At 45.4% G+C, this 13,399-nt stretch overlaps 1 protein-coding gene across 5 annotated transcripts; it reads right to left on the bottom strand.

Annotated features, from left to right (window-relative positions):
- Positions 1–593: 593 nt before the first annotated feature.
- On the bottom strand, positions 594–3,152 carry PABPC1L2B (poly(A) binding protein cytoplasmic 1 like 2B). 5 transcript variants are annotated; one of them, XM_019018859.4, is made up of 3 exons: positions 2,404–3,152; positions 2,002–2,120; positions 594–1,819 (listed from the first exon to the last, which is right to left on the bottom strand). In XM_019018859.4, the coding sequence occupies exon 1, from the start codon at positions 3,056–3,058 to the stop codon at positions 2,456–2,458; it is 603 nt and encodes a 200-aa protein (XP_018874404.1). In that variant the 5' UTR covers positions 3,059–3,152; the 3' UTR covers positions 594–1,819; positions 2,002–2,120; positions 2,404–2,455. The 5 variants fall into 5 exon arrangements, with proteins under 5 accessions (XP_018874404.1, XP_063559400.1, XP_055231932.1 ...); XM_063703330.1 differs by having other exon boundaries at positions 2,054–2,120; XM_055375957.2 differs by having other exon boundaries at positions 2,002–3,152.
- Between the last annotated feature and the right edge of the window lie 10,247 nt (positions 3,153–13,399).

Genomic DNA, 13,399 nt, shown 5'->3' with positions numbered 1-13,399 from the left:
TAAAGTAACACACTTGTAAAATGAAATAATTTTTTAAACTACAAGCCTAAATAATTTCCCATAACTTAAAAAAATACTAACTTAAGAAGATGATCAAGGAAATATGCATTCTCTTACACTGTTGGAGGGCGTAAACTTTATGGAAGAAGCATTTGGCAAGAGAGCAAGGTATAAGGCAATTAAATATTTCTTGATGTCAGCAAACATTCAGCCCCAAATGTGTTATGGAAAAGCCATAACCATTTAACAATATATTGAGGGGCAGGATTTTAGAAATTATAATTCGTCTGTAAAATGAAACACTAAGTAAAAATAAAATTATAGGAGACTAAGAATTTGGAAAGATGGTAAGTAAGACTTCTCACACTGAAAATATACCACAATGAAACATACATCCTATATTACATTTTTGGAGGTGTTGGTTATTTACATATATGTCTCAAATGCTTCAAAAGTTTTTTCTATTTTTGTCAAGTGGTAGAATTAAGAATGATTTTCAGTTATTCCTTCCCAATATTTTTAAAAATGCTTTTAGTATGATAATTATTGTCTGCATAAAGATGAATGTTTATAACAAATAGAAACAAAAAATCTCAAATTATAAATAATTTAATACCAAGTCTCAAAAACTGTACAGGTGTCCAGGTACACTCACAATATCTGCATATTTTATGAGGGTAAATTGGTACTATCTTTATCAATGGTCACTTACTAAAGAAGGGAAAAAGAAGATTTTAAACCTCCCATATCTTTTCATCCTTCAATTATACTATTAACTTTTGTTCAGGAAATAAACATGAATGTAATGTTTGTGCACTGTGATCTTGTTGGCAGCTTTGGCTTGCATAAGAAAACAAAATGAAACAACCCAGACGTCCAATAATTACTTAAAACAAATATATCCCTATATCAATATCTAATATGTACATATATCTATCACTCTATCAAGCCCAATCACACATTAGAGCACTAAACATCCATGAAAACTATTTTAGAAGAATATTTAATGACATGAAAGTTCAAGAATATCTATAAATCTATGTCTATAATATATATTTATGTGTGAAAAAGCAGATATTGAAACAGTATATACAATAATTTCACATATATATCATGAAAAATACAGGGCAGATACAGATGAAAATGTTTCAGGAATGTATAAGTAATCATCAGAAACGATTACTGGTGACAATAATTTTCTTCTGGTAACTTGTCTGCTTTGTGATTATTTTTTTTCTTGCAATGACGCTGCATTACTTTTCTGACAACAGGGAAAAGGACAGGAAGTGGGCACAGGGGAAGGGGGTAATAAACAGTGTTTGACTGCAGCAAAACCACCGAGGACAGGGAAACACCCTTCGCAGCCCGCCAAGCTGGCCAAGACACACACACAAAGACACACACACGCATGCACACACGCACGCACGCACGCACACACACGATCAATTACAGTGACCAGGAGACTATGCAGGGGAAACGGGCATACTCTTTACTAGCTGCGCTGGCCGGCACGAGTGCAAATCGGTACAATGCTTATGAAGGGGGCCTTTTGGCAACACACAGGAAAAGTCTTTAAAATGTCTATATGTGGATCTTGCAAGTCCGCAGTTAAGGAGACCACCGGGATGCTAGCAAAGATTTGGCTTGACAAGGAAGGATTCACTCATCAAAGCACAGAGCACGCAATGTTGGTCTTAAACACAGGGAAAGAACTAGGCACCACCTGAATGTCCAACAATGCGGGAATGATTACAGAAATGTTAAGGTCCACGGATACACTGGAGCACTCTGCAGGCACTGAAGATGACGTTTCATAAGCCTGTTGATAACATGGAAAGAAGTTCAATGGGTTGATTTTTGTTTGGTTTTAGTTGCTGAAAAAGCAGGTTAAGAAACACCACATACATGAACCATTCTATAACGGTGTGTTAAAAGGGAAGGCGGGGTGGGGGTGAGCAAAGGAGAGAGAGGGAGAGAAGAGAGCCTGGAAAAGCAGCACACCAAAAAGGTAAAAGTGGTTCTCTCTGGGGAGTAGGACCAGGGGAGCAATTACTCTCTTGTTTCCTCCCTCATCTGATATCCTTCTCCTTTCTGATGATTCTACCATGAAACTGTACCACCTGTGCAGTAAACAAAGAGAGAATGAAAATGCTTTTTAAACCAAACCACAGGGAGAAGAGGCAGCCTTTAACCTACAAATGGCACAGATTAGTAAGATTATTCACAACGCCCTTGGTGGGGGTGGGCGGGGGAGAGGAAGGGAAGGAGAGGAGAGGTGGAGGGAGAAAATAGGAAGCGGGGAGAGAGAGGGGGAGAGAGGGAGAGAGAGACCTGCACTCTCAATACAATAAATACACTGCTGGTGGGTTGGCGGGGGAGGGCTGGGGGTGGGGGGTTGTAAACCGGGTGTGAGCCAAGGTTTGGCTCTGCTGGCTGGCTAGCTCCTGGGATGTCTTCATCGTAAGGTGGCCTCCTCGTCGGTGTCTTCCTCGAAATCCTTGACGTCAGCACTAGTGGACTGCCTGGCCCAGGCTCCCCTTTCGGCCTCTCGTTCTTTATGAGACTTGAATCTCCCGACGAAAATTTTGCGGTAGTTCAGGAACATGCCATTCATCACATCGATGGCCCGCTCCGCAGATTCCTGCTTTTGGAAGTGCACGAACCCGTAGCCCTTGGGCCCCTTTTCGTCACAGGCCACTTTGCAGGAGAGGATGTTGCCGAACGCCGAGAAGATGTTGTACAGCGCCTTGTTGTCGATGGTCTTGCCCAGGTTCTTGATGAAGACGTTGCCCACCCCGCTCTTGCGGAGCGACGGGTCCCTCTGGGACCACATGATGCGCACTGGCCTGCCCTTTATGACATCAAAGTTCAGGGTCTCCAGGGCCCGCTTGGCGTCCACCGGTTGCTGGTAGTTGACATACGCGTAGCCCAACGAGCGGCGGGTGATCTTGTCCCTGCAGATGCGGATGGAGAGGATGGGCCCAGCTGGACTGAACTTCTCGTACAGCATTGCCTCGGTCACCTCAGGGTGCAGGTCGCCCACGTACAGGGAGGCCATCTGAAAATCTGGGTTCCCCTCACAGTCCCCGAGGGTCTCATCCGCATCTGCATCCGCGGCGGCCGCCGCAGCCGCCACCTCGGCCGCCACCTCGGCCGCCACCTTCGCATCCGCATCCGCATCCGCCTCCGCCTCCGCCTCCGCCTCCGCCTCCCCCACGGGGGGCACCGCAGCCTCCGCTGCGGCGGCGGCTTCGGCCGCGCTGCCCTCCGCCACCGCCACCACCGTTGCCACCCGGGCGGCCTCCGCCTCCCCCGGGGTGGCCTCCGATGCTGCCTCCTCTATTGAGGCCTCGGCCTCCACCTCAGCCTCTACCTCTGCTTCCGCCTCCGCCACGGAGGCCTCCGCCACCGCCTCTGCCACGGTCGCCGCCGCAGCCTCCGCCGCCGCCGCAGCCGCTGCCGCCACCGCCGCCGCCACTGTCGCTGCTGTCGCCACGGTCGCCGCTGCCGCCGGGCCGCTGCCGCGACCTCCCTTCCCGCGAGCTGGGGGACGGAGAGGCGGGGGAGGGCAGGAGGGCGGGTGGGTGCCGGAACCCAGACCCGATGCGCGAGCGGGAGCTGGCGCAGGGGATCCGAACTGGCGAGTTCAAGTCACCTGGGATGGCAAGTGCTGCCAGGAGCGCGCCGGTGCGAGTCGCCGCAGCCTGCAGCCAGCTGCTGTTGCCGCCGCCGCTCGGTCGTGGGCTAGCGCGCAGGGTGCGGGGTGCGGGCGGGCGGGCGGCGTGTGGTGGGGGGCGGGGGGTGTTGGCGTCTGTCGTCCGGGCAGCTGGGAAGGCTTCTGTCTCTTTGGTTCCCCCTGTGGCTGCTGCGGGGCTGCGGGGCTGCGGGGCTGCGGGGCTGCGGGGCTGCGGGGCTGCGGGCGGTGGGAGATGACCGGGGTGGGAGCGGGAGCGGGAGCAGGGGCGGGAGCGGGAGCGGGAGTGGGAGTGCTCAGCCTCTCGGGTCGCCTGGATATTTATGAAAAGGACGCCAGGGAAAGGGCTCCGCTGTAGACCGAAGGGATAAGGGTTCGATTCGGAAGGGAGCGTTATTTTTATCCCCTCTCCACATAATGGAACGTTTAAATGGTTAAATCAAGTACCTTGCAGGAGAGGGTGGGGTGGCCTTGAGAATACACTCAAGGCCTCAGTACATGCAGTCTGGAAGTGGGGGAATCAAGAGCACCCTGTCTCTAGTACTGTCCTCAATGATAAGGTGAGGAAAGCCAAACCCAGGACTGGGAACAGGGCCTGGTCCAGAGCCAGGCGCTTGTTTATTCTTGGCTCTGCTCTCAAGGCGCTGAGGTTCCCAACCTGGACCAAGAAGTACATATTCAGGTTCAAAGGATAAACCAAAACAAAACCTGAGCTCTCTCTCTAGAATGAAGTGCCTGGTCCCAGTTCACCATCTAATATTTATGGAAAGCTTATCAGGTACTTGGTGCTGGGGGCTAAGGGGCCCGCAATGTGGTAAGTGAGCAGGGAGTGTTGATGTGTTGGAGGTGTGGAGCAGGGTGAGAAGAGGTGAGCAGTGTGTGTGTGGTGAGAGCAGAGAGGCCACACAGAGCCAAATGCTGGGGGTATAGACAAGGGAGCAACCATGAGAGTTGAGTGTAACAGAAGCTACAGTCCCACTTCCTCCAGAGAGGAGGACCAGCCACTAACTCTTCTTAGTAGCAATTAGGTGAGGCTGCACCAAAGACAGAACCCCCGAGGTGGGCTCTGAAACATGAGGAGCAGTCCACCATGTCAAGGCAGGAAGGAAGGCACTCCAGGCAGAGGGATCAGTCTGTGCCCAAGGCCCTTTGTCATGAGAGCACATGCTTGGTCGCTTCTGGCCATGCCTAATAATCTGGCAGGGACAGAGCTCATGGTCTCCAAGAGCACGTGGTAGCAGACAGGGCTGGAAGGTGTGGGGCCCTGAGAATCAAGCTAAGGTGCTTCGACTGTATACCCAAGGTCACGGGGACCACTCAGCATGTTCAAGGAGGGAAGCAGTATGATGAGAACTTTAGAATGAGTACAAATTAAACATCAATGTGCATGTATAAGTGCACATTTACATGTACACACACGTACAAAACCAAGACAGGGCTGATAGAACACAAGGAAGAAAGTCAGATGTGACCAATTCAAAAAGAGTCTGAACAATCCTTCCCTCTATCCCTTTTCATTCCATAAATAGGGGTCTCACGTTTACCGTGAGCCAGTGGGGCCAGATGTTTAAAAAGAGAAAACCATAGTGCCTTCCCTCAGGATGCCTTCACTCTGCTAAAGCTCAGCCTGCCCCCCCAGAAAACAGAAGTGTCAGCAGAGGACTGTAAGTGCTATGTGATTGGACGATGGTGGCCATAGAATTTCACCTGCCCAGCACGTATTCTCTCATCCTCTCCTCCTCTGCCTTCTTTGGGTAAGTAAAGCTGTTTTCTGTGGTTGCAGTGATGGCTGGATCTTGGCAGTCATACATGATAGAACAACCGTGGACCCGAGGAAGTGACTGAGTCACTGTGGGGTGCGAGGCAGTGAGAACTTTTCGTCGCTGGCTGGAAAGCATCCCAAGGTGGCTGAGAAGCAGATACACAGACATGTACCTCTCCAGCTTGCAAAGTCCAGCTCTCTGCCTCTAGGCAGGGCTAGTGCCGGCAAAGGCAAGGGACAGAGACCTAGGAAAAGCCTGCTGTACAGCGCATGCCTGACCAAGGTGATCACTGTCACCGCTGTTAAGAGCCATCTCCTGGGGGTCTAGGTTGCTTGCAGGCAGGGAGAAGATGAAGCTGTGCCTCACCATTTCCAGGTTGGTGTCCAAGAGGGACCTGAGAAGGCAGAGGCCAAGGGGGAAGCCATGCTCGCAGAGGGGTAGGGGATGTGGCGAGGATGAGAAGAGCTTCTCGGCCCATTGTTAGGAAACAGAAATGACAAGGAAGACCAAGTCGAGGACCAGGACTCAGCAAGATCTCTGTCTCTGGCGTTGCCTTCCAGTACGCAGGGCCAACAGAAAGCAGTGAAACAGCAGGAGAAGGAAGTTCAGGGAAGTCATGCTATGGCTAGCAAATCCCCAAACCTGAAAACAATTCCTAGGATCCTGAACCTCTAGCAACAGGAGCAGGGCTACCAAAGTGACAAGGACACAGCAGGGACTGCTCCCCAAGTCCTTTCTCAGGGGCTTCCATGGAGTCGAGTTTCCATCTCCTTTTTATTCTTTATTTTTAAAGTTACGTTGTGGTCAGTTTCTGCCACCTGCAAATGGAATGTGTTCTGACCACTACACACTGTGACAGGGGCAAAAATAAAGAGCCCTGTGGAGCCTCAATGGAGGGAGAGGAAGTTTCCTTTCCCGTGGGAGGAAGTGCTGTTCATTTTATTTATTCAGTGATTCAACGAATATTCCTGGAGGGTCTTCTATGTACCAAGTATTCTGCCGGCCAGACCGTCCCTGAACTCAGGGAGCTTATTTTCTAGTGGGGAGACAGGCAATAGACAGATCAGGGAATATGAAAACAGTTAAAGGTTGCTGTGAATGCTCTCGGGGACATAAACAAGATGATTTGGTACATATTGCCTAGAACCCCGGAAAAGTGGCAAAACGGGAGACATGAAGCTCAGGGAAGGCCTTTCTGAGGACAATGGTAAGCCACCAGTCTTTCAAGGAACCAGGGGGGAAACCTGCCCAGCAGAGGGAAGGGTAATTCCCCTGGCCCTGTGGCAGAAAAGAGAGGGTGCTGGGGGTGGGGGTGGGGGCAGAAAGGATGCCAATGTTGCATGGAGCCCAGTGTGAGAGGGGATAGAGGAAGGAAAGGGAGGAAGGCGCAGTGGTGGGTGGTGCCGTGATGAAGAGTCTGGTTCTTCTTCAGAGAGCTCAGGAGAGCCAGAGAAAGGATTGAAGCAGGTAGTAGCATAATCTAATGCCCATTCAGTGGTTTCTCTCTAGCTGCTCTGTGTGGGCAATATCACAAGTGGGCAGGGCACAAAGGAAAGCAGGGAGACCAGTTAGGAGGCTCTTGCAGTAGTCCAGTCCAGAGACAGCAGGGACTTGGCCCAGACTGGAAGCATCAATGTGGAGACTAGTGCATGGATTCACATGATATTTTGGAAGTGGAAGAGACAGCGCTTGTGAGTGGATTAGAGGCAATCTCAGAGGTCTATGTACGGTCATAGGAAAGACAGAGAGTGGGTGGGCATGGTAGATATGGAGAAGGGAGAAAGACAGATGGGGGTGTGTGTCAAGAGCTCCTATTTGCACAGGTTTAGTTACTGAGGTCTGCTTGTCATCCACAGAGGCTGGAGAAACAGAATTGTTGAGACAACAGGACACAGTTAGGGTCTAAAGCCACAAACCTGAGTAGGATCACCTAGAGAGAGTATAGCCAGGAGAAGAAGGTGCAGGGCTACTCCCTGAGATACTCTGACACTTAGAAGTTGGGTGGGGAGCACAAGCCAGCAAAACAGATTCAGAAGGACTGGACAGTGAACAGGACTCCTCTCTAAGGCCTTGCATGTCCTAACATGTCCAAACTTCTCGCCAAGGCTTTTCATCACCAGCCTCAATGCCCTCACTCAGACTCTGCTCTCAATGCTCCTAGCGGTACATGCATGGGAGTTGGTTTAAAATGGGACGACGACGACTTTGTGTGCTTGGCTTTGGACTTCACTCTCTGATCATTTCTCAGTGGAGCTTTCAAAAGAGAGAGAGGTTCGGATGCAGAGAACTTCGAAGAGTGGGGTAGGCACTGCTCTGCTATTTCATGTGGCCCATCTCCTTTTTCCTTTCAGGAGGGAGAAATCAGAAGGAGTGGGGGGGATGCAGTTCAGAGAGCAGAGGAGAAGAGAAGAAAAGAAGGAAGAAGGAAGAGGACTAGGGTTGGGTGGGGGGAGGACACCAATGGGAAGAGGGACAGATCAACTCTATACACAAAAGTAAATCAAAACACCAAAAACAGGGGTCTATGTAAAGAAGCCTCTTCCCGTGAATTGCTCGTTGCATAGCTGCAGGGAGGGTGTTTAGGGGCATAGAGAATGAAAACATACCTGTATTTTGGTGTAGGGAAGTTGTTTCTGTCAATTCACACCGTCCACACACCACCTCCCACCCCAACCCCGCCACTACCAAATTCCTCTAAATAAAAATAATTATGAGATACAGGCCAACAAAAACGTCAGCGTTAGGCTGTTATTTAGAGAGAATTGGAAAGCGTTTGAATGTGTCCCTGTTGTTTAATAAACGATAACAATGATTACTAAGTTGTCCTGAGTCAATACAATAAATTTAGCAAATGGTCCTTTGGGTCCTTATAAAGTGAAGAGTTGACGGAGACAGATTTGTATATGGGGCAGGGATGCAATGGTAGTCAGTCCTGGAGAAATAAGAACCCCAGGAGGTGATGAAATATGTACAAGTATGTTTATCACAGAAACACTCATATTGGGCAAATCAGGGCACAAAGCAAGTATGCATCAGGTGAGGAGTGACTGATACATTGGCAGTGCAGCCATTCTGAGGATTATTATGCAACCATTAACAAGTATGAGTTATATCTATATAAGCTGATTTAAGGGGGTTTCCAGAATGTGCTATTACCAGGCGAGAAAAGCAGGTTTGTTGTCATTTTGGTGCAAACAAAAGGAGATGGGCCTTGGAGTCAGATTGACTGGTAGGCTGAATTTCAGAGCAAAACACTTAACCATTCTTGAGCCTCAGTGTGTGCTCAGAGTTTGAATTTCAGAAACCCTAATTAAGCATCTTACAAATTTCCTTTGTAACAAGCAGTTTTGCCCCAGCTCTGCTTAGAAACCGAGCCAAAGGGCTTTATTGACTGATGGTTTTTGCATAGCATTCCAGATATTTTTCTCTCTGAGAACCAATTCACCTTCTAACACACGCTTGAAGCCTTAACTCATGCCCTTCTTTGTTATAATTTTAGGCAGTTCACAAAACTGATTTTATAACAATATACCTACAGATACACCCCAGGCCATGACTTAAGAGTTGTGCTTACTTTGGTCAAGGTACTTTACCCCCCTTTTTTTTTTCCATCTTAGCTTTGGAGTCCTCATCTGTACAAAGGGATATTTATAAGGATAACAAGTGATAATGTATGGTAAATGTTTTTCACAGTGCCTGGCATGCATTCAATGCCCAATACAAGAGACTCCTTATTAATCTTATTGCCCTCTGTCCTGGGGATGTGCTTGTTCAGCTGGTTTTTGAAGGTCCAGTGTCTCGTCTTTCTGGTGCTCCAGGCAGCCTGGAATTTTCTCTCTAACCAGGAGCAAAGTGTCAGTACAGAGGGAGTCTGATCCTCTGGGTTCTCTGGCCTGAACTCGCTTAGCTCACACTCTCATTGAGCTTCTCTGTACTAGTCCCAACCATAGGACCTTTTAATGATCCAGTTATTTATTTTCTGGAGGCCCAGGGTCTCGCACATTAATTAACACATGAAAGCATGGCATTTTCTGTACTCAAGGAAACCACCCAGAAGATTTAATAACACTATCTCAACAAAATGGGGTATTGAGACAGGAGAGAATTTTCTGTCAACTGCTATTCATCCTTTTGAGCAACATCTTGGGGGCCATTTGAGAGGTAATTTACTGTAAGGTAATACACTCCTTCAGCTTCTTTGCTGCAGGCTACTGAACACACTTTGATGTCTCCATGATGTCTCTGGAACAATATTACCAATATTCACCATTGTGATGTGATGCATGCATGGATTACTGAAGCGTGAGTTGGCTGATCTCCAGTATCATGAGCTGCTGATCAATTTTAGGTTTTCGCTTTGTTTAATAGATGTAAAACGAAATCTCCTTCAATGTGGTAAAATCTTGCTAATGTCAAGGTGATTAACCTTGGGACTTCCTCCCATACAGATCATCTTTTTAAAACTGTCTCCAAATAATTGTTCTTAATTAAAAATATATATGTATGCACATGGTAAATATAATAGTGATGATCAGAAAGTACAAAGGAGCTTATGATAAAAAACAAAGATTCAAGGTCCCATCACTTCCTACTCCCCAACTGTGCTTCCCAGAGTAGACCACTTTAACAATTTCTGTTTGCAGTGTTCTGACCATTACCTCCTTATATCTAAAGAAAATGCCTAATCTGCTAATTCAATAATTCATCAACTTCAGACATCATCAAGTGACCATCCTCTACCAGAGAGGAGGATTTAACTCACTCACACTATCTTCAATCTTCCCTGTCTTTCCTTCTGGCAATTTTTATACCTTTTGATCTTTAGTTCTTCTATTGGTGACTCCAGTGACTTTAAGTGATATGCTTAACTCTCAGTCTCTAGCGTACACCTTCATCAGTTTCCCATAAAATAAGGATATCAGCACCCCTCCCCTTCCCTTAGCCTCTCCTCCCTCTTTCTATATCCTCTTTTCCAAACAGACTGCTGCTCATTGACATCCACTTCTGAAAACTTAATTGAGTTATTTGGGCTTTGAAAAGCAACACAAGCCTTTTACCTTTTAATGAATCTCTAATAATGTTGTCCGCAAGGGTCACATTTCTTCACACTTTAAGGTGGGCCACTAGAGGGCGGTTAATCCTGGTATCAAGCTTGAATCCTCTCTTTCACTGTATTTTATGAACTCCTGAAAGGTATGCCACATTTCAGGGGTTTTTTTTTAAGTTTATTCATTATATATTTTTTAAATTTTTGTGTTGGTACATAGCAGGTGTATATATTTAGGGGGTACATGAGATGTTTTGATAAAGTCATTTAATGGGAAACAAGCACATGATGGAGAATGCAGTATCAGTCCCCTCCAGTGTTTATCCTTTGTTTTACAAGCAATCCAGTTACACTCTTTTAGTCATTTTAAAATGTACAATTAAGTTGTTACTGACTTTAGTCATCCTGTTTTGCTATCAATAGTATGTCTCATCCATTCTTTCTATTTTTTATGTACTTATTAACAATCCCCACCTCACTCCCCCAACACCCCACTACTTTTCCAGCCTCTGGTAACCATCTTTCTACTGTCTATGCCATGAGTTCAACTGCTTTCGTTTTTAGATCCCACAAATAAGTGAGAACACATGATGTTTGTCTTTCTGTGCCTGGCTCATTTCACGTAACATAGTTATCTCCAGTTCCACCCATGTTGCTGCAAATGAGTGGATCTCATTCTTTCTTGTGGCTGAATATTACTCCGTTGTGTATATGTACCATGTTTTCTTTATCCATTCATCTGTTGATAGACATTTAGGTTGCTTCCAAATCTTAGCTATTGTAAACAGTGCTGCAACAAGCATAGGAATGCAGATGTCTCTTAGCTTTACTGATTTCCTTTCTTTTCGGTACATACATAACAGTGGGGTTGCTGGATCATATGGCATCTCAATTTTTTCTTTTCTGAGGAACCTGCAAACTGCTCTCCATAGTGGTTGTACTAATTTACATTCCCACCAACAGTGTACAAGGGTTCCCTTTTCTCCACATCCTCGCTAGCATTTCTTCATTGCCTGTCTTTTGGATATAGGCCATTTTAATTGAGGTGAGATGATACTTCACTGTAGTTTTGATTTACATTTCTCTGGTGATCAGTGATGTTGAGCATCTTTTCATATGCATGTTTGTCATTTGTATGTCTTCTTTTGAGACATGTCTATTCAGATCTTTTGCCCATTTTAATCTGATTATTAGATTTTTTTTCCTATGCAGTTTCTTGGGCTCATTATATCTTTTGGTTATTAATCCCTTCTCAGATGGATAGTTGGCAAATCCATTCTGCATGTTGTCTCTTCGCTGTGTTGATTGTTTTCTTTGCTTTGCAGAAGCTTTTTAACTATACGTGATCCCATTTGTTTGTTTTTGCTTTGGTTTCCTGTGCTTGTTGGGTATTACTCAAGAAATGTTTGCCCAGTCCAATGTCCTGGAGAGTTTTCCCAAAGTTTTCTTGTAGTAGTTCCATAGTTTGGGGTCTTAGATTTAAGTATTTAATCCATTTTGATTTGATTTTTGTATATAGTGAGAGATAGGGTATGGTTTCATTCTTCTGCCTATAGATATCTAGTTTTCTTAGCACCACTTATTGAAGAGACTGTCTTTTCCCCAGTGTATGTTCTTGCCACCTTTGTCAAAAATGAGTTCTCTGTAGGTGTGTGAATTTGTGTTTGGGTTCTCTATTCTGTCGCATTGGTGTATGTGTCTGTTTATATGCCAGTACCATGTTGTTTTGGTTACTCTAGCTCTGTAGTATATAATTTGGAGTCAGGTAATGTGATTCCTCCAGGTTTGTCCTTTTCCTTAGGATAGCTTTGGCTGTTCTGGTCTTTTGTGGCTCCATATAAATTTTAGGATCATTTTCTCCATTTCTCTGAAGAATGTCATTGGTGTCTTGATAGGGATTGCATTGAATCTGTAGATTATTTGGGGTAGTATGTACATTTGAACAATATTCATTATTTCAATCCATGAGCATGGAATATCTTTTCATTTTTTTGTTGTCTTCTTCAATTTCCTTCATCAGTGTTTTACAGTTTTTATTATAGAGATCTTTCACTTATTTGGTTAAGTTAATTCCTTGGTATTGATTTTATGTGTGGCTATTGTAAATGAAATAACTTTTAAAATTTCTTTTTCACATTGCTCACTGTTGGCATATAGAAATGCTACTGATTTTTGCATGGTGATTTTGTATCCCGTAAGTTTACTGAATTTATCAGTTCTAATAGTTTTCTCATGGAGTCTTTGGGTTTTTGCAAATATAAGATAATGTCATCAGCAAACAAGAATACTTTGACCTTTTCTTTTCCAATTTGGATGCCCTTTATAGCTTTCTCTTGTTTGATTTCTCTAGCTAGGACATCCAGTACTATGTTGAATAACAGTGGTGAAAGTGGGCATCCTTGTCACGTTCCAGATCTTAGAGGAAAGTATTTCTGTTTTTCTCCATTCAGTATGATACTAGCTGTGGGTCTCTCATACATGGCTTTTATTATGTTGAGGTATGTTTCTTTTATCCCCAGTTTTTGTGAGGGTTTTTATCATGAAGGGATATTGAATTTTATCAAATGCTTTTTCAGCACCAATTCAAATGATCATATAGTTTTATCCTTCATTCTGTTGACATGATGTATCAAGGTGATTGATTTGCATATGTTGAACCATCCTCACATCCCAGGGATAAATCCAACTTGGTCATGATGAAAGCTCTTTCCATTGTATTGTTGAATTCAGCTTGCTAGTATTTTGGGGGGATTTTTCATCAATATTCATCAGAGATATTAGCCTATAGTTTTCTTTTCTGATGTGTCTAATAAGAGTGGTGAGAGAGAGAGTTCTTGTCTTGTGCCGGTTTTCAAGGCGAATGTTACCAGCTTTCGTCCATTCAGTATGATGTTT

The sequence above is a fragment of the Gorilla gorilla genome, chromosome X (genome assembly GCF_029281585.2).
Source record: "Gorilla gorilla gorilla isolate KB3781 chromosome X, NHGRI_mGorGor1-v2.1_pri, whole genome shotgun sequence".
Taxonomy (NCBI): domain Eukaryota; kingdom Metazoa; phylum Chordata; class Mammalia; order Primates; family Hominidae; genus Gorilla; species Gorilla gorilla.
Note: the sequence above shows the minus strand (reverse complement) of the source record. Positions and strands in the feature narration are given on the sequence as shown.